Source organism: Lissotriton helveticus, chromosome 4_2 (assembly GCF_964261635.1).
Source record: "Lissotriton helveticus chromosome 4_2, aLisHel1.1, whole genome shotgun sequence".
In the NCBI taxonomy this organism is placed as follows: domain Eukaryota; kingdom Metazoa; phylum Chordata; class Amphibia; order Caudata; family Salamandridae; genus Lissotriton; species Lissotriton helveticus.
The window spans coordinates 51,699,295-51,724,628 of record NC_136064.1 but is presented as its reverse complement, the minus strand read 5'-3'; the positions used below and the strand labels follow the sequence as shown (position 1 = coordinate 51,724,628).

At 45.2% G+C, this 25,334-nt stretch overlaps 1 protein-coding gene across 1 annotated transcript in view; it reads right to left on the bottom strand.

Moving 5' to 3' along the window:
- The window catches only part of LOC144752034 (G-protein coupled receptor 83-like), a 638,927-nt gene that overhangs the window by 449,305 nt on the left and 164,288 nt on the right, over window positions 1-25,334 (bottom strand). Inside the window, exon 3 of the mRNA XM_078639987.1 lies at window positions 20,520-20,653. Coding sequence (XP_078496113.1) covers window positions 20,520-20,653 — 134 coding nt within the window. The remainder of the gene's footprint in view (window positions 1-20,519; window positions 20,654-25,334) is intronic.

Below are 25,334 nucleotides of genomic sequence, written 5' to 3'. Positions count from 1 at the left end.
CGGAAGTAGTCATTTTTCGGTGTATGAATGGGACGCATGCATGACCGGGAGACGAGTTGAGAAAGGAGGGGTGCTGCTGCGAAGCGGAGAAAAGTGACGTCAGGAAGTGTCGCGACGTGATTGGCCGACAGGAGAAAGACCGCGCTGTGATAGGCCAGCTAGCAAAGACGTCAGAAAGTGTCGCGACGTGATTGGCCGACCGGAGAAAGACCGCGCTGCGATAGGCCAAGTTAGCAAAGCCGCGTTAGGATTGGTGGATTGTCATCAGGAAGTAAACAGAGTAGCGAGGCTGGATATTGTGCGTATAATTATGAAGTGTTTTAAATGGCTGAGAGCGGTGTTTAAAAAAGAGAAGCGGGGATCGGAAGAAGGGGAAGAAGCCCCGCCGGAGGGTACGCCGGCTCGTTACATGGCAGTGAATGTTGGGTTGCATACGATCCTTTGGATATCAGAGTGGAGTAAGATTACGGAAGGAAATGAGGAACTGACGTTCCCGAAGTACGGGACGTTCAGATTAGAGGTGTTACATCGATTAAAATCAGTCATGACCTCAATGAGACCCTTGCCTAGACCGACCCAGTTTGAAGCTCTTGATGCATGGATTAGGGCAGCGCATGAAAAGAATATGAACAGACGACAAGAAAGGGTGAAACGATCGGTAAGGGCAGTGCAGGATGCCAGGTGGGATGCGGATGCTAAAAGATGGAGAGTGCATAACATGGAAGTAAATAAACTGTACCCGGTGTTAGAGGTGCCCGGAAATAAAAGCCCCCTAGAAGAAGATGATGAGAGCGAAACAGAGGACAGCCTGATAAACAGATTATTGACAGACAGGCCACCCCCGTATAATAGAGCAGGGGGGGAGGTCGAGCATAGTGAAAGAGAAAAGGGGGGCAATGCAGGGGAGCATGGACCGCTTCCCAGTTCAGAGTGGGATCCTGAGGCAAAGAAAGAGCTGTCCCAGCCTAGTCAGGTGCAACAGGTAGTCGGGAGGTTTGTGGTACAAAGAGCGCCGGAGACGGAGAGCGCCACATCCTACGCATTACCAGATGCACTACAGGTACCTGTTACCATAGGTCCTATAATATCGATATATGACCAAGAAAGAGCAAGAGGGGAAGAACGGGTACGGAAGGACAGAGAAAGAGCAGGGACGGCAAGGAGGAACGATACGATTAATTCCCCAAGTCAGATGCCGATACCAAGAGAGTGGAGCACCCCGATGCACACAGCAGGGGATCCAGGAGGGGACCCTGGGGGCCCTAGATGGCCAGTGGATCTGAGGGGATCTGGACGAAAATCCTTTCAAGAGCTAAATGAGTACATGAAGAAGTGGGATGAGGCAGTGGAGGCTCACAAGAGCATCATAGCTGCAGAAGCTGAAAGGGAAAGTCAGGACAGCAGAGCTCGGACTCACTGCGGGGCTGGGGAGAGCAACCCGGAGTGGGACGGGAGAGAGAGAGATAGTAGGGGAGTCACCCATTGGGCCCGGAGTGGGGATAGAACAGACCTGGAAAACGGGGGCCCCGGGAGTGGAGGGGTGGCGCGCCCAATACTCAGTGAAGGGGAGAGGAGAGCGCAAGAGTACAGAAACAGCTTTAAGTGTCCACACTGTGTGCCCGGCACCAGAGAACTGAATGGGAGTTGTGAGAGGTCGCATCATAGTCCCTGTGATGACGGAAATGAGCGCAGCCCAGGGAATATGGGGAACCAGGAAGGATCGTATCGGATACTGAGCGATACTAGGCAAAGGGAGAGTAGCGACCAGAGGGAAAATAACAGAGAGGCGTACGGTGAAAGGAGAGAAGAAGAAGAGAGTGGGCAGAGCAAGAGTGGGGGTAACAGGCCCGTGTTCCATCACCTTCCAAGATCGGATGGCCGAGCATGGGACCTGGAGAGATGGGAGCAAGGGAGAGCACTCATTAACTCTCCCGAGCCCAAACGTAGAGCTCGGAGTTGGGATGGTAGGGAGACCAGTGAGCCCCCTTCGAAAGACATATTGCGAGCTGAGATAAAAGCTAAGAGACTCGATGTCGCCAGCTTAAGGTCAGACCTGGATGACATGATAGATGGTACCCTGCCTTTAGAAAGAATAGAAATGTATGAGCAGGATGAAATACTGTATATGGCAAAGGACATCACTCGAAAAGCGAGAGCAATCCATGAGAAGTTAGTCGAACTAGCAGGCAAATATATGGTGGACCTGTCAAGAACCAAAGCATTACAGGGTAACCACAGGCTACATTACACAGATCGAGACCTAGATGAGAGGAGAACGATTGGGCTGAAAACGCACATAAGGGAACTGATCACTGGAATAAGGACATGGAGGGCACTAGATAAGTGGGAAGAGAGGTGGTCCAAGAAAGGGACCGTCAGGAGAAGCACGCTTGGTATGACACCAGGAAGGCTGCAGGGAATAGAAGCATACCCTTTGCGTGAAGTCGCCAATGGGAACTATGTGCATGTCCCTTGGAGTAGGGGAGATTTAGCTGCTTTTACCACCTCCTTCCCCAAATTGCGGGAAAACCCAGTGGAGTGGTACAAGCAAGTCGAGAGATTTGTAAAAATCTCAAAGGTCCTATGGATAGATCTGAACACGCTGTTCGACATTGTAGTACCAGGAGATCTGTGGACAGCATGCAAGGTTAGCGCTGAGTGGCCCACAACGGAGCCGGAGAGAGATGCTAAGACTAATGGGCCGTCCGAGATTGTGATGGCAAAATTCGAGAGAGTGATGACTTGGCTGAAAGAGAAAGTGCCAATGCAAGACATAGATTGGGTCAGAATAGACCGAACCAGACAGGAACCCAAAGAGACCGTCCACGAATATTACGAGAGATTGCTGAAGGCGTTTAAACAGTATAGCGGCCTGGATGTAATGGATCCAAAAGACATAGGGCAATTCGTGTCCAAGTTCGTCCTGGGACTGAGACCGGATATTAGTTTAATGATTCAGCAACACTCGATTTGTTGGCAAAATAAACCCCTAGACGAAATACTGAGGTATGCCAGGTACTGCTGTGATGAGATAGACTCCAAGGCTAAGAAACTAAAAGAAAAGTTGATGGTGGTACAGATGCAGGCAGCAGGAAAGGGGGGACAGCAGCAACAGCAGCAAGGAATAGGTACAGGAGGAAAGAAGCAGTACAGTCAGAACAAGGGCAATGAGGAGAGTTCCACCTTTAGACCCAGATTAGACATAGCTGCCTTGAAGAAAACGACTAGGTGCCACCAGTGTAACGAGGTGGGGCATTGGAAACGCGAGTGTCCCTACAATGTAGAGATAGGAGAACAAGAGATAGAGGAGGAAGAGGTCCAGAGCGCGCCTACAAGAGGGGTGACGCCATACCAGGGAAAGGTGCTCAAAGGGGGGGGGGCTCCTCCCCGAGCCCAGTTCCCGCAACCTCCCCGAGTAGGGACTATGGGTAAGACCTATAGACAGATGCCCCTGTTTGTAGAAGGAGAAGAGTGCTATTATGTGGACCCATTAACCGGACAGAGAGTGGAAAGAGAAGACTGCACCCTCGGGGCAGCCTTGGAGGTGGACCAGAGGGGACCCTATGTCGAAGCAGAAGTAGCAGGGTGCCCCACGACATTTCTGGTGGACACAGGAGCCACTAGATCCACGATCAGATCAGCTGCAGTTCCAGACCTGCCCATGTCTGGAGAGACCATACAAGTGGTGGGGGTCGCAAACAGGAGAATAACCAGCCAATTGACAGAACCGGTACAGGTGAAAATAGGGAAGTACAGCGATGAGCACCAGTTTGTGGTTTGCGATTCAAGTCCTGTGTGTCTGCTAGGGAGAGACCTGTTGTGTAAATTGAATTGTACAATATACTGTACACCTCAGGGAGTGGAGGTATTGACCAATGATGATGACGCAGACTTCAAAGTTGCAAACTCAAGAATATGCGTGGAGCTGTACCCTACTTTGACAGTAGATGAGCTCCCCTGGGACTTGAGAGAGACAGTGGCACCAGAAGTATGGGATTTCACTGGGGAAGAGATAGGATTGGTCAAAGGGGTGGACCCAGTGAAAATTGTAGTGAAACCGCATGCTGAGTTCCCAAGAACACCCCAATATAAATTGACTCCAGAAACGATTGCAGGCATAAAACCCGTGATCGAGTCCATGATTAAACAGGGAATACTGAAAGAAATCGTGGGTAGTCCATGCAACTCCCCGATTATGGGTCTGCAGAAACCAAATGGGAAATTTCGGATAGTGCAGGACCTCCGAAAGATTAATAACATAGTCGTTTCGTGTTGTCCAGTGGTGCCGAATCCATCAGTGATACTGTTTCAGATTCCATTCCAAGCTGAGTGGTTCACTGTGATCGATCTTTGTCAGGCTTTCTTTTCGATCCCTCTGGACGAAGAAAGCCATTTTCTTTTCGCATTTAAGCTGGAAGGTCGCGTCCTAACATGGTGTCGCATTCCTCAGGGGTATACAGAGAGCCCATCGATCTTTAACCAGCTTTTGAAGAAAAATCTTGAAAGTCTAGTGCTGCCCCAGAAGTCAGTTCTGGTCCAGTACATAGACGACCTCCTCGTGGCGTCAGAAACAGAAGAAGCTTGCAGGGAGGACTCCATTGCTTTGTTAAATCACCTAGCTGCCAATGGGCACAAGGTGTCCCCGGGAAAATTGCAGTACTGCCTGACAGAAGTGCAGTACTTGGGACACAGAATAGAGAAAGGCAAACGAAAGGTGTCACCAGACAGGATAGAGGCGATCATGAAAATGAATGCGCCTAAGACACAGAGAGAGGTCAGGATGTTCCTAGGGATGGTGGGTTATTGCCGACAGTGGATCGCGAACTTTTCACTGAAAGCAAAGCCCTTGCAAAAACTGACGCATAAGGAGGTGAGCGATCCGGTACCATGGGACAAAGACTGTTTGATGGCATTCCTACAGCTGCGAGAGGACCTGTGTCGTGCTCCGGCATTGGGAATGCCTGATTACAATAAACCATTTTTGCTTTACTGTTGTGAGAGAGAAGGTTGCGCGTTGTCTGTGTTAGTCCAAATCCATGGGAATGCCCGCAGACCAGTTGCTTATTTCTCGGCTACTTTAGACCCAGTAGCCGCAGCGTTGCCCGGATGTCTCAAATCCGTTGCTGCAACGGGTGTCAGCATTGAAAGATGTGAAAATATCGTCATGGGGCACCCGTTAGAGGTGTGCGTGCCCCATTCTGTTGAACTGTTGATGACCAGGACCAAAACACAGCATCTGACCAACAGCAGGCTCACGCGCTATGAGCAAGTTATTCTTGCTGCAGAGAATGTGACCCTCAGGAGATGCTCTGTTTTGAACCCTGCCACCTTGATGCCACTCCCAAATGATATCGAGGATGATGATGAATGTACAGACCATGACTGCCTCGATGTGACTGAACTATGCACCAAACCCAGACCCGACATCGTAGATGAGCCACTGACCGACCCAGACGAAATTTTCTTTGTCGATGGCTCATGTGTAAGAGACGAAGTTGGGCAGTTGAGAGCAGCTTATGCTGTTTGTACAATTACTGGAGTTGTGGAAGCTGGGTGCCTGGAAGGAGTACACTCCGCTCAGGTAGCCGAGATTATTGCCTTGACACGTGCTTGCTTGGCAAGCAATCAAATTCGAGTCACCATATACACCGACAGCCAATATGGTTATGGGGTGGTTCATGATTACGGGCAGTTATGGTCTCAAAGAGGGTTCATGACCTCTTCAGGCTCTCCCATTCGCAATGGAGAGTTTGTGCGCCTGTTGTTAGAGGCGTTGCAATGCCCAGCAGGTATCGCAGTTGTAAAGTGCACCGCACATACCAGAAATGAGGACTTCGTTTCGAAAGGCAATAGATATGCTGATGAAGTTGCGCGGTATTGCGCGGAGCAAGGGTACTCTTTCACAGAGGTGGAAGTGGGTGGAATAAATGTAAGGACTGAATTAGCCATGATATTGGAAACTGTTGATACTTGGGATGAACTGTCAAACATGCAAGAAAATGCTCCTGATTTTGAAAAAGAAACATGGGAAAAGGCAGGATGTGTAATGGGTGAGTCCCATTTTTGGGTCTCAGCAGACGGCAGAGCAGTGTTGCCCAATGAGATGGTGAGTCCAATGGCCAGACTCATACATGGTCCCGTACACTTAGGGAGAGATGCTATGCTGAGAGTGTTTAGACAGACCTGGTACAATCCTAAGTTTAGAATAGCAGCAGAAGCAGTGTGCCAGCGTTGTGTGACCTGTCAGCAGCTGAACGTAGGAAAAAGAACACCAGTTGCACTGAGTCACATAGGAAGGTCTGGAGGTCCATTCAATCGAATGCAGATAGATTTCATTGAAATGCCGAGGTGCAACCGCCTCCGCTATGTCCTGGTGGTTGTTTGTGTATTCTCCAGATGGGTTGAGGCATACCCTACACGTAGGTGCGACACCCTCACAGTGGCCAAGTTACTGCTTAGGGAACTCATTCCGCGCTTCGGGGTGCCGGCCTTTTTGGAATCAGATAGGGGAACGCATTTCAACAGCGAGCTTGTGAAGATGATTTGTGCGGCTCTGAACATAGATCAGAAATTGCATTGCAGTTACCGACCAGAAGCCTCAGGAATTGTGGAGCAGATCAATGGCACGATCAAGGCCAGAATTGCAAAAGTGTGTTCCTCAACGACCCTGAGTTGGCCTGACGCCCTGCCATTGGTCCTCATGAGCCTTCGTAGTACCCCAGACAGAAGAACGGGGTTGTCACCACATGAGGTGTTAATGGGGAGAGCAATGAGGCTGCCATCTGTCCCAACTACTGCACTGTTAAATATCACAGATGATATGATCCTGGACTATTGTAAGGGGCTGTCTGACGCCATTCGTTCTGTGTCCCTTCAGGTGCAGGCTGCCGAGGTTCCATCGTGCCAGGGCCCGTGCCATGACCTGTACCCTGGGGACTGGGTCCTGGTGAAAAAACATGTGAGAAGAAGCTGCCTGGATGTTCGTTGGCGTGGGCCCTTCCAGATCATCCTGATCACGAACACGGCTGTGAAGGTGGGAGGCCTGCCCAATTGGATCCACGCGTCACATACGCGAAGGGTTCCAGCACCTCTGGAAGAAACAGCTCCTCTCTCGGATAGACGTCCAACAGAGGACCGAGAAGCCATAGAGGGGGCTAGCCAAGCTGTAGAGGTGCCAGCGGAAGCAGGGAACGAGTCTGACCAAGCTGAGGACGGTCAGTACAACAGCGAAACAGACGACGCTACAGAAGGAGAAAGTAGCTGGGAGTACGAGTCAGACACTGACAGGTCTGACAGAGAGCGAGAACAGACAAGAAGGAGAAGGAGTAGAAGGGCACGTGGAGAAGCTAATTGGCCGCAAAGAAGGAGCTCTAGCTTGAGGTCAACTCCAGAGATAACCCTTCCTCCGATATCAGAAGACTCAGACCCGGAAGAAGGTGTTCAGGGCGCTGAAGCACCGGACCGAAGAAGGTCAAGAAGAGTGCGTGTGCCTAGCAGAAGATACTCCACCCCTGAGTGGACATATCTGGCGACAAATGTCTGTGAAACAGGAGACAGGGAGGATCCGAGCGGTGGTGGTGTCCAGTTCTGAGCCCATCGTCACCGTGGAAATACGACTGTTGGTACCCGGAGTCGAACAAGAAGGGTCACTAACATTCATGCTCCCCAGACCTCCCCGCCTCAGCAAGTTAAAACATATGTTTCTCTCAGAATTGCAATTCCCCGACTTTGGTACAACGATAACAGCCCATGAAGAGCACAATCTTCGTTTGGAAATACTGAACTTTGCTATCGAAGCTGCAGGCACAAACCTGATAGTAGATGCTTAAAGGACTTTGTAAATAAAGCGAGCAGAAAAAGAAGATTACCTAGCGCCCAGGAAGCAGAGAATATTAGGGAACTTCCCTTGAGTTGATGGAGAAGGGCTAGGGTTGTCTTTATTGAACTGTTAAAGGACTTTTGCGAAGAAGGTTGTCAGCTTCCAGTTGTGTGGATTCTAAAGACAAAAGGATTAAAAAGAGACTGTAAAGGAACGAGAAGAAAAGAACTTTTTGCTAAGATAAGAGAGAGCCATATTGTCTGACGAAATGGAAGCCGGCACCCAGAACCGCAGAGCTAAATGTATAATAGGTACACTAATAGTAGGAGTGATAATATTAATAGCTTTAGTGGTAACAATTTCTTATGTAAAGGGACATGAGGAAGAGGCGAAGGTAACTGATGTGAAATCTGTAGAAACGCTTACACCCACTGTTGCTGGTGAGAAAAGGGAAAACACTCAAGAGAAAGCGTTATTAGCTGCAGAAGCCCGCAGGTTACACGTAGATGAGTCCCAAGGAGACTTTAGGTCAAATGCTTATGCTAAACTCTTATATGAATACGTGGATGCCATGGAGGTTAAGGACTGTTACGTCTGCATGCAGTTGCCGGCGTCTGTAGATGAAGGCATTAGATATCATCACCTCCCGCTGACATATGGCATTACATGTAGCTTATTGCTTAGTATATTATATGAGAGAGATAGTTTTGAATACTATTTCTCCAACTATGATTCAGTGTTGCCAGAAGTCCCAAATTATAAGCAGATGAACAAATGGGACTACTGGAAGAGTGAAGACAGATTGGCCAAGTTCTTCATTCCTTGGATTACCTTAGATACTTCACATGCCCGTAGAAATAACCTGACATGCAAGGTGTCAGAAGTCGAGAAGAAGTTCATAGGGCAGGTGGATGATCGTTACAGGAGACAAAAGATTTTGAAAAAATCAGGACAATGGAAAACAGATTGGACCGAGGAAGAGAAGGCACACAAGAGAAAGGGTAGTAGTGGTCCAATAGCTTTAGATAAGACGCAGAGAGGAAAGCTATGTCTTCACCGAGCCAAAACGTATTATGAAAATATATACGTGGGAGAAGTCGACTGTGAACATGCTTTCAATATAGAGTACTATACTAAAGATTTCCTGAAGGGAATGCAAGTGATTCCAAATGTGTATTTTGTATGTGGAAGAAATGCCTACGTGAGACTACCTGACAACTGGTATGGATCATGTTACCTAGCAATTGTCTTCCCCAAAATATATCATGCACAAGACTTAGAGATCATTGAGGGCAAGACATCATCGAGGGGAAGGAGAGATGTAGGAGATGCAGAAATGGTTGGAGATGTCTTTGGAGCTATGTTCCCTCTTTTGGGACTAATCCTTAATGATGTTAAAATTAGACGACTGGCAACAGTCGTCGACAGGTTGTCTGCCAGCACTGCTCAGTCCTTAATGCTGGTAGAAGGAGAGATGCAATCGATAAGGGCTATGGTTCTTCAGAACCGTCTTGCGTTAGACGTCCTACTAGCAAAAGAGGGCGGAGTCTGTAAGGCTTTGAAGGTCCAGGAATGTTGTACTTACATTCCAGACAATTCAAAGCCCCTTGAGAAAGTTATTAGGAACATAACTGATATTCACAAGGAGATCGAAGACTTGAGTAGAGAAAAGTCTGGGAAAAGGTGGGCCACGGAATGAGTGAAGTTGGAGGGTGGATTTCCACCCTAGGCAAAAGCTTTGTGTGGTATATGCTAAAACCTATCATCATAATATTGATCTGTGGGATCGTATTGTGGGGGTTGGTGAGGGTATTCAAATGGTACAGAGCAAAAAGGTCAGAAAGGGCCCAAAGAGAGCAGCTGCAGAGATTGGCTGCCATACAAGATAATCAGTACAGGAGTCTGAGGGCTCTGGAAGCGCAGAGACAAGTTATGCTAGCAATAACTGCAGTTTAAATGTTAGTGATGACCCCGAGAGGTCATCAAAGGGGGGAACTGAGAGAGCGCAAACTGACCTAAATGTATGAGTGCATCACACTTACCTGTAGTAAGCACAAATCATGAGGAGAAATGCCATGAGTGCTAATAGTATCTGCAATTATATTCTGAATGTATAGCTAATGTAGAGATTTAAGTAGAAGTGGAACTAATACAGAAATGTGTGACACTATATGATTTTATTAGATGTGATTATTCCTGAATCCATGTCGTGTAGCTGTTAAAATGTAAGATGGCATGTGGTTAAACGCAGAATGTGGTAGGCCTCAGGGCCAGTGCTAGAAGGGAAAGGGAAGGTGTTTCTTTTCACGACATAGATTGTACTAATGTTTTGGTCATTGCATTAATGGGCCATGATTTATAGATGTGTTTACTGAATAATAGAATAAGAGTATTAACATGCTTTAATTAATGAAGAAGTTGAATGCTATAATCATTATGAGAAATATTGTAGGCCTGAAATGTTTTAACGTTGGTTTACACGTACATGTCTGGGCCAAGAAATGTTGCGAACCTTTTTGGAGGTCTATGAGAGTTGGGATCTTGGCTGCAGATGTCTGTCTGCAAGAGAAAAGGGGGAATCCAATTATAAATAAAATGAATAGAGGTCTGTTCAGGAGACGGCCCAGACATGGAGGAGGGTTCCGGAATGTTTAAGGGGTATCAGCGGGCCGGAGAAGAGTCTGAGAAGCAAGGTCAACTCCAACGTATGAGGCCCAATACAAAGCAGCATGGAAAAAGCCAGAAGCTACACCACGTGAGGGGCGTCTCACGAGGGGCGTCTCAAATGTTGTTGACTGTTTTGTATTAGGGACAGCACCCCTGGGTGGAGTTAGAGCAGATACCTGAGGACCCTTTAGAGAGCGGATGGGTAGGCAGAGAGGGGTCATGACTGGAGAACTATAGGTTTTCACCAAGAGACTAAGAGTGAGTGACTTCCCTTGGGGGTCATTCACTGCTGACACCTTTGTTAGGTTGGGATTTGGTTAAGTAGGGATACCATCTAGAGCAGGGTAGGGACAGCCTAACCTGTGTGTTTTCCTCCAACTTAAATGAAGGAGAGATATGCGTCAATGCTGATAGCTTTATTATTCTTAGAACTTGTGCTGGTAATTTCCGTTGCTCGTCTGAGGGCTTTCAGAGAGCACATGTATGTAGTTGGACCTGTGTATCTCGTGAATCTCATTCTGAGATGCCTGTATTTGCAGCTTATCCTATCCTTACAATAAACTTTTGAAAGCTAGAAGTTGTTTGTGATCTTTTGGAGCGGGGTCCTTTATTGGGTGAACTAGCTTGGTAACAGAGGCACTTTCTTCCTTCAATGACAGGCAACAAAGGTTCAGTCGACCAGATCGGGGTTTAGATCAATAGTGATAAGGTATCGATCAAAATCTCGCCCTTCCAGCGGGTTGGACTTGCACTGCGAGGGAACTGCCACTGACTGACCACAGAGGGCAGCCAAGGACGCTGTGAACAATACCGCTTACACTCTGGGGTCCAGTCGGGAGCTGAAGAAAGGATTCCTTCCCCCGATGGGTAAAGCCAACTTACTGCATTTTCGTGAGCTAGGAGCTGCTCCGACAACTCGATAAGCATCGCTCAGAAGAAAGGGCCTGCGCCACCGAGTGCTGCTGCATGGGCTCCGTGAAGCCCGACTTCTCCAAGCAGAGCAGGACTCATGGGTGCTCATGCAGAGGGCACCGGATGTACTGTTAGGCTATTACGTTCTGCAAGAGCAGCTAAAATGAGAACAGGGACTTTCCTGACAACTACTAGAGGTCTGACCTCAAAGAAACTGTGCTGTGGCTTCTGAATGTCGTATTCCTTTACATGTGTAGAGTTAAAATGCTTCTTTTTTCATTTTATAAAAGCAAGTATTTGACTGGACATTGATATATTGTTTCTACTGTTTGCACTTTGAGTTATCATTTGTGTTAAATGTCCTATAGCTATGCTCCATCCACCCCAAAGAAGCCTTGACCGCTCAACCACAGCCACCACTGAGAGTCTAGTGTAGAAGGGTATACATGGCCCGGTAAAGTGGAATTCACCATTGATCGGTCCCAAGGGACATCAGAAGTAAAAGGCCACAACTACCATGTTGTGCCCAGTCGCCCCTGCAGGCAGGCTGGGGATGCTTAAAAGAATACAAAATGTAGCAGCCCGGATGCTACTAAGAATTCCAAAATGTCTTGCCATTAGTCCGGGCTTGCTAAACTACACTGGCTCTCCATCAAGCACAGAGGGGCATATTATCAAGGAATTTATCTCCGCTTTTTTAGCTTTAAAAGCCAAGAAAGCGGAGATAAAATGATCTCTCTATCAGCAACAGGGTGCTAATACGCAAATTTGCATGTTAGTACCCTTTTTCTCTACGCTTCTCCTTGCATCTCTAATGAGTTGCAAAGGGGGCGTTCCAGATAAAAATAATAGGAGAATGTTGTTAAGCGACATTTCTCCTATTATCAATGATATCGCTAACCCTGTTCGTGATGGAACAGAGTGTTTTTTTATACCACAGAATGTATGCTAGATTTAGGATTACACCGTTGAAAGACATGCATTGAGTTTGCTGCGCACCAGTGTTTATAACTAAAATATAGGGTTATACAAGAAATGGAGATCAACGTGTGGACCTAATGTAAATGACATGGTCATGTGGGGTGGTGGTAAGGCTCTGGGATGCTGCAGTGGAAAACACCAGGAATGCAGTATGAGAAGGTACAATTCTCATGCAGGGACTGTGTCATGGGAACCATCTAAGGTGTAAAAAGGTAAAACTCCAATTACAATTTGTGGCTAAATTGAAAAAAGATGACAAGAAATGGGTGGCGCAAGAAGAGCATAAATGACCACGATAGCAAAGGACAACAAGATGAGAGAGGACCTGGTAGACAGTGCATCATTCCTGCACAACTGTGAAGAAATGTGGTGTTTCTGATCACTCCCCTTGTACCACTGGGTACAAAAGCTAACCTGCTGATTGCAGGGTTTAAACAAGCATTGGCATAGCCAATAGGTCTCGCCTTTGGGACCTTATAAGTGTTTATCCATGCAGCATACAATCCTGCTTGCTACAACATCTACTGTTACTTCACATGTCACTGGTGAACAGCCACACACACCCAAGGATGAGCTTTCATGCTACTTAATTCCTCTGTGTGTGTTAGTGCATGTTAAGATTTGCACCTTCACCCATTATTCCTCACTATATGCAAGGAAGTTCCGCTGTCTGCAGCACTGTAACGAGCAGGGATACTGGAGAGCTTAGAGGCTGTACAGTGGCACTCACTCTGTGCAGGAAGCTGGGCAGTGAGACAGGAGTTGAAGCTACACTACTGCAGCTCCATGGATCTATTACTCTGTTTATATTTACCCTTTGGTGGCCTCAAATCAGTGATCCACATTCTAATATAAAGATCTTATTAATCATTTGATGCTGGCTGAGCAGGGTGTGGGAGGTGGAGGAGTGCTAGCAGAGATGGTGGAAGCTCAAGGGCGGGTGCTCCTTTTGGCTGATGAATAGCTCCCCCCAATGCTTGCAGCAGTAAAGTTCTACACAGGGCAGTGGTTGCGGGGAGAGCTGGGCAGCAGAGGGCAGCTGCAGGGGATGCTGGGCACTGTATGTTGACTAAGTGACATGTTGAACATCAGAGAAGCAGCTGGGCACTCTGAATAGATAGAGAGGCCTGTGAAGAATGAAGCTAGCCCTGGTGCTAGCCATAACCTGAGCATCTCAGCGTCCACTTTCTAGGGATGCTGGGGGTGGGGGCTCTGCATGTTAAATGAGTCGCAGAAAGGCCGGAGCACCTTCTGAATGGAGGGAGAGTAACCCCTCTCCGGTGGCATACGGGGTGGCTTTTGTACCTGTGTAACTCAATCCCCTCGCAATATAGATGCTAAAATCACAGCCGGCACTTCCACAGTTACTCACAGGTAATGAATCCCATGCAAAAGGACTTTCCTCCCTGAGCAACAAATAAGGTAAATGATATAAGTATTCATTCAATAATAGACATATTTTAAGACTCAGGTACAGCTGGTGAATAAACAAGGTCAGTACAAGTAAAAAAGTTTTTAAAGTAAGAATCTCGCTTAATTAGTCCATGCTTGGTGTTGTCCAAAAGTAAGAATCTTCCAATAAATCTTGTCCAAGATGGTCATTTATTTCAAATCAAGTGTCAACAAAGTCAAAGGTGCACTACATCCAATCCGTAGCAAAGCAGCCAACACGTGTTTCGTCATGCACCAGTCTGTGCAAATGACTTCATCAGGGCAGCAGTTCCAAAAGAACATACATTTAATTATAATACATCTTCCAAAAGAATTTTAACAAAACGGTGAAAACATCTTAAAAAAGTCAAGCTTCCATTAGTCCAATAGTTTCGAGTATGAAATAAGTAAAGGAATGCAGAACAACACCACTAAAGTGTTATAACGGTAGTAGTGAAAAATACAGCAAGTCACCAGGGTCTGAGATCCACCGCAGTGCACAAATTCACCAAAGAATAAAATATAATAAATATAGTTATATTTCACCTTCTGAAACTATTAATTTTGAAGTCCCAAAATTCTACTTGCCAATATGACGTTAGGCTTGTACACTGAAAAATATTTATGATAACCAAAGCAGGTATATCAAAAATTAAATCAAAGCGTATCAGCCTTCTAGCAAAGTCAATACAAGATACTAGACATTGATCAGTAATATATGGCTCAACGTGACACCCCACCTGAGTTCATAATCAAGTATCACTACCCCTTAAAAAGACACCAGTAATTCGGCTTCAAAAAGTATAGGTGACTCAATATCCCTTACTATAATGCTCACCCGAATTCTTCAGTTATTCCTCACTCCATAATATTGACTAAATCATAAATATTTAATTTCCAAAAGGTAACCTGAAAATAGAAACAGGGGGTAAATATACACCCCAGAACGAATATACTCCACTATCAACAGCAACCCTATATTGCTCACCTATAATTCGAGGTCAGCAACAAGAAAACTCAATATCGATCCAATAACTCCTATCCGTCAGTCCTGTATGCAAAAATAGGAATAACGTGTATATCCTAAATACATCCATTAACATTCAAACCCCATAAGCCCCATTCCGTGTTCAAAATCTCACAGGAAATTGTCCGTAATCAATAGTACCGTTTACGTAGCCTGAAAAAATAATAAATCAATATAAACTACCGGTCATAGATACTAGTTGTAGAGCATAAATAAATCCCATAAAGAGCTAATCGCAAAATATCAACTGTTTGCACCGTATCAGTCTCTAACTGTATTACATGGCGTGCTCCCCGTGCGCCATTACAGAAGCTGTTTATAAAGTCGAAAACAAAATAGGCGCCATCTTGAAACGGTAAAAAGAACCCACTAATACAGGAAAGAAACGTATTACCTAGGCAATCAGTTCTCCCAATAGTATTTGTACCTACTTATGCATTATCTAATGCAATAGTATAAATTATAATGAATTATTAATTTCGTCGATCAACGAGCAATTTTCAGTCCGTAATAAAGTACATCATCACTTTCTATTAGTAATGTACGTCCTACCGTCGGCTTACAGGAGACGCTAAAATAATATTAGTTCCCTTTATCTGAGTCTGATTCATCCTCAAATAAATATAATGTGCGTAAGAGTTACATTATATATGTTAGAATAAGTTTGAAAAATACACTCAGACATAATGGCCAAAGCCAGTGGTTCCCAAACTTTTTTGACCTGCGGCTCCCTGTACCTATTGGCCTTTGGCCGTGGCTCCCCATTATGTCACTTTTTTTTTGGGTGGGGGGATGTAAGCCCGGACTTAGAAGTACTTTCATTTCTCTTCATGAAAATAATTGGGATGAAGCCGATAAACATATTCTAATTATATTTGTATCAAAATTAAAATGAAAGCAGTCGTTTAATAATAAACTTTAAGTGTTAAGTGACTAAGTGCAGAGAAACATTCCTGCGTCTTCAGGTGCCTGTGTTAATCTCACTTTGCCTGTTCCGTGATCTTCGGGACCTCCTTTTCCCTCCATCTGTTTTGGGGCATCTCTCTGTTTGTACATATGTGTTGGTATTTTTGGAGCAGAGACCTAGTTGGAGTGAGATGTGTTCAAGAGTAGACGCTGACAGGGAGGGCTTTCTTAATTCCCCCACGACAGTCTCTTTTTAATTCAGATGTTCTGGATCAAGTGAAACAAACGATGTATATTTTAGTAGACACTGCAAATTGACATTCACCTCTGGGGTCAGGTCAAGCTGTGCACTCCCTTAAGTACTGCCTGGTACAAGCTGTACATACAGTCCGCACGGGCCCCAAACCCTTTAAATATGAATATTTACAAATATATTGTTTTTTAGATAAAAATGCAGCATTCAAACACTAAGGAGCGCAGAAATGAATAATGTATATTTCCCTTTCATCTGATGTTGTCCATTAAGAAAAAAATGGTGTTTTGGGGAGGCTTTTGTTTCTGTAAACAACAAACAGTAAAATGAATTGCTACAATTCTTTGGTGTGCCTGTAGCAGTTTTGTGTGTGTTTAAAAAAAAAATGTAATTCCATCATATAAAATAATAAAATTCATATGCAAGACATTAACAATAACAGGACTACAGCAGTCACTTGCACACATATTTCTAGAAATCTCGGAGGAGGGTCTCTTTCTGTTGAGTCCTGGCTATCTCTTAGGGTGCTTCCCAAACCACAAATAAATTGAGTTATCTCCCCCCCCCCCCCATTCTGGCTTCCCCCTTCCCTTTCAAAGCGCTAACAGCCAGGCCAGAGTTCAGGTCCCCATTAATGTTTCCCACTAAAGATGAACCATCATAATGTGTAGAGCCCTTGACATGCGCTCCCCTTGTGATCATCCTTACAAAGCCTTGTTGAAAATCAAAGCCCCTCCCAGACCAGTGAAGCAACCCCCTCAATATGTTTTTGCTACTGGATGAGCCAGCCTGGCCGCCTGGGACTGCTTTCGTTTCATCTTACTGCGGTGCCACACCTGGATAAACACAGGCTTATTTTTAATCACACAACAAAACCTCGTTCGAAATTAAAGGTTTTTTATATAAACATAAAAGCCACACTTCTGCTCTAGGACAGCCTCTGTGAACATTAAGATTCTGGCTGTAGGTTTATTTCGATAGCGTTATAAAAATGTGCCCCACCCCGAAGTACTGCATCTTTTTTTAAACAATTTTACTTGGAATAAAAATGAGTAACGATAGCAAATGCTTCTCCTGATTTAAACCACGGTCATAAAAAAACGACAACTCTCTGTCCCAAATGGGTTATTCGGCGCCACAAAGAATCTACAAACGTTCCACATTGCTAAAATATTAATCCGAACCTGCTACCTTTTCCACTTTCCCAAGCTGTGTGGCGCCCCTGGCTACTTCTAACGGCGCACCAGGGCGCCGCGGCGCACAGTTTGGGAACCACTGGCCAAAGCGATGACATCACTCACCTACGAAACGCAAGCAGCCCGGGCTGAGCGTGAGAGGGCGGGGGCTGCCGGCGCATGCGCGCTCCGAGCCCCGGCGCCAAAGCGGACTGCGGCATCTGAAGTCCCGGGTCCCAGGAGGGGGCCCGGGTGAAGACCAGCGCTGCGGAGGGAGATCGAGGATCGAGACTGACCCCCTGGCTGACGAGAGACAGAGACACGGAACACACTAAAAGAGCCCGGTGAGTTGGGGGGAGGGGGATGTGTGTGCGTGCGTCTGTCTGTGTGTGTGTGTGTGTGTGTGTGTTGTGTGTGCCTGCCTGTGCCTGCGTGTGTGCCTGCCTGTTCCTGCGTGTGTGCCTGCCTGTGCCTGCGTGTGTGCCTGCCTGTGCCTGCGTGTGTGCCTGCCTGTGTGTGTGTGTCCCTGCCTGTGCCTGCGTGTGCATGTGTGCATGTGTTGTGAACAGCCGGCCGGGATCGGAGCGCGTGACCTGATCCGATCCCGGCCGGCTGCGTGCTCGTGACAGTCTGTTGTCTCTGCCTAGTCCTTGAACGGGACAATGGCTGAAATGATTGCAATAGATCGCTTTGCGACAGCAGGGGCTTTCGCCCCTGCATCGCAGGCGCGACCTAAAAAGGGGGGAAAAAGTTATGGTGCATGTGAATTTTAACAGTAAACTGTTTGGGTGCAGTGGGACACACAGATCTCTACTATATTCGTAATTAGGAAGCACATAGACTGGGATTTTTGTTAAACCCTTTGAAGCAAAAACGTTATTAAAATTGTTAGCGTCCCTCTATAATTGGCAGAGTTATTATTCTTTGTCAATTACACGCCTTCTAAATCACAGAAATCATAGAGATATCAAACGGTCCCCGGAGATTGACTGTTTGGATGGATCGCCTTAAAGAAATGTGCAATTAGAAAGTCCAAATTGCATACTTCAGAGCCCATTTTCAATTTGTTTACTGAAAAGGCATATAAAAGAGAGTTTCTAACATAATTTCTAGATTAAAAGTCTGCAATTACTCCCACTCACTCACATTATTTCTATGTAATAGGAAAGGCGTGTGTGAGCCCACCAATTATGTGCCCTTTAGAAACAGCAAAGCCAAAACGGAAACAAGTTTGTACCATAGAAGAAATACTAACTTTCTGACAAATAGTGCACCAGGCAAAAAAACGACCAACATAAATCCTGCGCAAGGACAAAGATCACCAGTTATAAAAACTGTGCCAGGAGACAGTCTGTTCAACTAGAGAGCCTTAATTATGTGGATCTGGGGCTCACAGCTGTGTAAAGTAGATATTCACAATCACTTGCTTCACAAAAGACTCAGGCAAACGTGAAAGATTCATTTGCGTTTTGCACCTAGTGGACAGAAGCCTATGACTGCCAATTGTTTGTCTTAGACCATGGCTTTGGTCTCTCAAATATGAAACAATGTATTCTTTTCTTATATTGAAAATAATTTCCAAGTAAAGTTTTTTCTTCTCCTAGACTCCGATTGCGGCTGGAAGGACTCCGAACCATGTTCGGAGCCGTGCCGACCGAATCGGTCAGTCCCGGTCGGATTCCTTACCGACCGAGCCATTCCGATGGGCTCGGTCAGGAAGGAATCCGACTCGGATTTCTGGATTACGGACGACAGGCTCGGAGAGCCTGTCCGCAGTCCGGAAATCCTCCAGTACTCCTCCGGTCGCCTCTGTGCGACTGAGGGAGTAAGATGGCAGCTTTTCACTGCTTTTTCGTGCCCGTCTGTCCGGCACGAAAAGGCAGTCGGAAGCTGTCTCTGGGGGCCCCCAGTAGGGCCCCCATGGGTGTGCGACCGCCAGATGGTGGCCTGGGGGCACCCATGGTGCCCCTCTGTTGACCCCTGCACCCGGCGGCAGGCAACTTTGGGTGCCGGCCACAGGGTACCGGGATGAACTGCACCCCTGCTTTCAGCAATGTAAGCATGCTTTCCGGTCGGAAAGCATGCTTGCATTGTAAGGTATACGAATACGACCGAACCCTGTTTGGTCGCATCGTACTACCAGGGCTGTAACCGACGACAGCATGTCAGTCGATTACAGCTCCTGCCCGATGTCGTATGGAGTTAGGTCTGTCCGACATCGGAATAGGCCCCATAGTGTTAGACATTAAAGCTTTGGTATATTTGTTACACATGACACTTTTTACAGGAGTGGACAACGATTGAAGTGCCTTATCGTTTCATGGGAGTCAGCAGGGATCCCTTGGAAACTTTGATGGTTGATCAGTAGAGCATCTACACATGTCTTCACCTTAGGTTTCTTTCAATCCAAGTTTCAACTGAGCTTGAATGTAGCCCATTATCCACGCCACATCTTAAAGTAGGGTTCTCCAAAGTCAGTCCTGGAGAGGCGGATCCATGCCAGATTTTTTGCATATCCCCATTTCGGCAAATTTAGCTATCTTAAAAATCTGGCATGGATCCGGCCCTATAGGACTGACTTTTGAGAACCCTGTCTTAAAGGAAGGTAGACCCTTCAGTGTATGTTTGTACACACTAGAGCTCTCCTGATTAGACAAAAAAGGGTGAGAATTAGTCAAGATCCATAAAATGTCCTGCTTCGTTATATTCTTGGGAAAAAAATTATTCTTGGCGACCTAGCAAATTTAACTAGCTTTGTATGCTGGACATCAACTAGGCCAGGATGAATCTAAGTTACTCGCATCATCGGTGACAGGTGTACTTAGGGTAGATTGCCATTCAGCTGTATCGTGTACACAATGCCAACAGTTTGACGTAGCTCGTATCCCTGGTATACAGCAAACAATCTTTTAAAGTAGAAAACAATTATCTTCTTGCTAATTGGGAGTGGGGACGAGTAATCACACTCATTGACCTCACATAAAAATATAAGTTTAGTGTATGCTAAAGGGATCTGTCTATGTCACACTTTCAGGATATCTGCATAAGATACATTTGCATATCAGAATGTTAGTAATTTATGTAGTCAATGGTCCACCTGGAAATCAGGCAAGGATCCAGCTGGAAAAATACCAGCGACTGTCATAAAGTCTCAAAGTGAGACAGTGAATAAAGCCCCTCCACAGAAAGCCCATTTACATCACAGGAATAAAATATACTTAAATAGAAAAAAATCGGCTTGCTGAACGACTGGAAAACAAAGAAAAAGATGAGTGAACACTATTGAAACAGAGAGAGGAGCATGGGGGACAAAGGAAAGCAAGAGAGGGAGACATTGATGCATCTCACCTGTAGTTGAACTGGAAAAGTTTCTGGTAAATAGCATGCGGGAGGGAGAAACAGGTTGCCATCACCCAGATAACCGAAATACTCAGGACACCTTTTGTGAGTGACATTCGTGGCTTCAGCGGGTTCAGGATAACCTAGGATGCAAGAACAGACATTTCAAATGTGCAAATCAATTTTTTCCACCCAGCGCGTGCAACAGAGGCACAGTGACATCCCTCCTGCGCTTATTTGTTGACAACAGCGATAGTAGGTGTTAATGGCTAGGCTGTTATTAAATGACAAGAACATTCTGAACTTACCCAGCATCCCCTCTGAGTTTGCAGATTTGGAAGTTTTAAAATGGGGCATGCAGGCTTACAAAATCAGATTTAATCAAAACCAAAAGTTCTCTGATTCAGTTACAAAACATCACGATAAATTCAAAGGATAAAGAAGAAAATAAACTATTTGGGCAATCTCAGCTGAACCCATAATACACCATAAAACGAATATTGCACCAAAACGACCTGCTAAACTAATATGTACACTGTAACACATGCCTGAAAAGTACTAAAAGTAAAATTCTAGTTTATAGCATCAGTGATTAAAAACAGGACAATCATAAAAACTGCTTTGTTGCAGGGCTATGTTGACAACTGAAGGCGGCACGTGACCTGCTTTGGAGTGGTTACCAAATCCACAGAAGCTCGAGTTGGAAATTGAGGTATCCACTACTACTGGTTCTGACAGCTTCATGGAGACTTAATGACCACATGGTCATCCTGGTGTTATCTGGCTCCATGTGCATAATAAATGATCCACTCTCAGCCCATGTGATATTGCCAGAAAAACCTGGAAGGAAGCATTCTCATACGGGGCAACACCAACATGGCAGGGCATCCCGGGATGCCTATGGCTTGCCCACTCACTTGTGCAGTTCTCGCATCCTTTCATGGTTAAATTGGTACATTGGGAAGATGTGCTGGATCATGATGGGACCATGCTTTCCATGTGAATGAGACTGTGTGAGGAAGCTGTTGGCTTCAAAGAGGAGGGAGAGAGAGAGGTCTGACAGAATTCTGTATATAGCTTCACGTAAATGTGTATCCTAAACACAAATTTACACAAATATCATCCCATTAGATATAGATTTTCTTTTATTAATTCCAATGGGGTGATATTTATGTCACATGATATACTGATATTAATATTCGGGTACCACACCCTATAGAGGAAATGCACTGCACCCCAGCTCCCCCTGCACCTGGTCTTGTCTGCAGGAATAAAGATCATACAGTTCAGAGAAGAGCCTTTGGGCAAAAAACATTTAACAGTCAGGCTTCTTAGGGGAAAAATGCCGCAAAGGTCTAAGCATCCAATCAGAATTCTGAATGAAAGTCTATCAGCACCAGCTTATTCTAAAGGTCCATCATAACTTGTGGCAACGAAAACATTTGATAAAAAAATTATTTTACGGAAAGGTTATATGACAAAAAATTATCTCTGCATGTAAAAGTACTTACTGTGCTATAAAAATATCATAACAAAGATATGCTATATATAGACAAGTTAACTATATATAGATACGTATAGGTTTACTATAACTTAATCCAAATTTATGTATCTTGTCAAGATATCTATCTACAAGATAAGGGACTGTTTTGCGTGCAGACATTGACTGTTATAGTACGTGGGTCATTCCTGTCCATTTAAACTCAATTTCTTTTACTTTTTGGCTCTCCTTCATTGCTATTATATCTGTACACTTTGAGGCACCGTAACCATGTTTCCCACCTAACCTCTTCCTATATCGGTTCACTGACCCACATGTATCCACACGTCTTATTCAGTTACATGAAGTTATAATGAAATGTGTCCTTCGTTTGTGTCAGACTTTAAATCACGTTGTGCATCACGTGGGTATTTCATTTGTTTTATCACAATGTTGCGCTAACATTGACAAAGGCCATGGGGTCAAAACACGCTTGTTAGCCAAGGCGAGACGGTGTATTTACAATAAATATGTTCTTTATTCAGCCTAGAGAGCCCATCGTTTCTTGGTGAAAATGATGTTTTCGCGAGTCCGTCCTCGCGTACTGGAAGCACCCGCTGTGTAGTACTTTCAAACCGGCATTTCATTCCAAGCAGTTTCCATAGCCTAACGCGTTTCAGAGCTCCTGCTCTTTCATCAGAGGCTTGCTAACATTCTACAGAAGCAGTAACACTTCTATTGTGGATAAACACGACTTGAAGAAGTATGACTTCAAATTAGGTGGGATGAAGAACATTGAATACCACCAAAGCAAAATAAAACATTGCAATTGAACTTTGGTTAATGTTTGATTTACATCAATGAAGATGGTTTACCCCTTATAATCAGGACATTGGCTGTGCTAAAGGGGACAAACCCCAATTGGGGAACGCTGCTTTTCAATATTATTTGTTTACACTCGAGGTTCAGAGAGTGAAACCCTTTATGTATGTTACAAATTGAATACAATTTTATGCAAGATTGGAATACAGGGAGTGCATGAACATCTCTACATATGAGGTCCAATATTAAACCAGGTGCCTCCTGTGAAGTGGGATACGCTTCTAGAGGTTTCCTTTTGAAGTGCACAGGTTTCCTGCCTCCTCGCATTGTTTCAGACTAACTTCAGGGGGTAAGCAACCCTTTGTGTGGAGGTAGGACACAGTCTATTCAAGTGTAAATAGGGCTGTGACCAGCTTCTCCCTCCCATCCTGCCAGTGATAACCCATTCAGACTCACCTAAGCTCCCTATTGTGTGTGGCTTTCTAGGATTAATACACAAAACCCAACTGTCAGCTGCACTCGGTCATTTGACCTTGAGACTGGATGCAGGCACCAATTGGCTCAAGCAGAACATGGCCTACTTTCTAAAAGAGGCATTTTCAAAATTTTTATTTAAATTTCAACTTCACCATAAGAGAGGAATTGCCATTTTAATTCCAAAGACACCAAACATAAACTGGGCCTGTTCCAGTTTGGAAGCTACAGCTTAATAAATGTAATAAGGTAGCTCCAATATTATCCTGTGAGAGAGGCAGGCCTTGCAGTAGTCAAAAATAAATCTAAGAGTTTTTCACTATTAGGACATGTAAAACATAAAAGCACATGTCCAGGTTGTTATACACACTGCGCACTGCCATATGGGCTATCCAGTGCCTACCCTAGGGTTGACTTATATTTATTCAAAAGGAAGGTTTAGGCCTAGCAAAAGGCTTATTGTGCCAGGTCGAAATGGCAGTTTAAAACTGCACACACAGACTGCAATGACAGGCATGAGACATGTTCGAAATGGCTACTTGAGTGGGTGGCACAATCAATACTGCGGGCCTACTAGTAGCATTTAATTTACAGGCCCTGGGAACAGGTAGGACCCCTTTACTAGAGACATACAAGTAAATTGCATATGACAAATGCATATACGATCCAATTCTACCATGTTTAAAGGAGAGAGTACAGCACTCTAGCACTAGTTAGCAGTGGTAGAAAGCACAGAGTCGTAAAGCAGGCAAAAGCAAAGTCCACAAATTAGGAAGGTTGAAAGCAAAAGGTTTTGGGGAAAACCAAAGCAAGGATGCCAGGTCTAACACGAAGCCTATTATCTCAAAAATGGAAACATTTATATCGGGTTCAATCTTTCACATCCTCAATAATAGGAATCTCAAATGCCCTTTGAATTTTGAACTGCGGTACTGAGTGCATCTAAGATGGCAGTGGAGGCCTGAACATAGTGACCCCAATACTTGAAACAATTTCTGCACATTCAGGGGGCACATGCCCACTGCTCTTTTATGAATTTGCTTGCAGAAGCACGTTTTTATGCTTAGATTGACATTTACCGCATAGGCTTAGGGTAGGAATATAAATATGTACCTCACTGTTCCATATCTGTAATTCTGACAGGGAGGGAAACACCATGATTCTTGCAATGGGTCATCACCTGGCTAGTGTGGGGAAAACATTGGCCAGTGGGCCATCCGCCACTGGACAACAGGTGTATGAACATCCTAAAGAGAGGGGGACTTCCTACATGCCTTTATTTCTTTTTTTAGCTTGATACCACCATGAGGGGTATGGTGGACCCAACCAGGTATAGGATGAAAACCTGCTGGATAAAATAGTCCATGCACATCAAGGACACTTGTTCTATGTTTCTGATGAAAGCACTTGCTCTGGAGTCTGTTTCAGTGTAACTCAAAGAAATGCCGAGTTTACCCAGCATTTCATTTGTGATGAAGGTGCTCCTGCTATGTTGACAGAATCACTTTGGTGGTCAGTCCACCAGCTCACCGCAGTAGCAGGGGCACTACCTCTCCACGACCGACTACCCGCTATATTCTTAGCTCCCTGTATCTATGAAGAGATCTAAATGACACCTTTAGTAGTTTTCCTACATGTAGATATTTCATAATATATTGACTGTATTTAATAGATTAAGACAGATTTTGTTTTGCAGGCAGGAGTTTGGCTGCTGGAACCATGTGCTTTTTCACATTTCTTATATTTGAGCCACAGCACTGTGCCTCTGTGATGGAGATTTGAAATAGACTCCCTCAAGTCTTTTCAAAGCTCCAACCATCACAGAGGCCAATGCTGGTTTTGTCACCGTGGCTATCTTTTTCACACTGTCTATGAAGGAAACCTAGACATTCCAGAGGTAGGTGTAGTGAAAGAACTGCAAATGATGCTCAAGAGTGAAGAGAGCGCATATATTCTTGTCCAACAATGGCGAAATCCCATAGCGACTGGTGACATCCAAAATCACGTATTCCCATTAATGTAACTAATAGAATTTGTCCACCTATCTT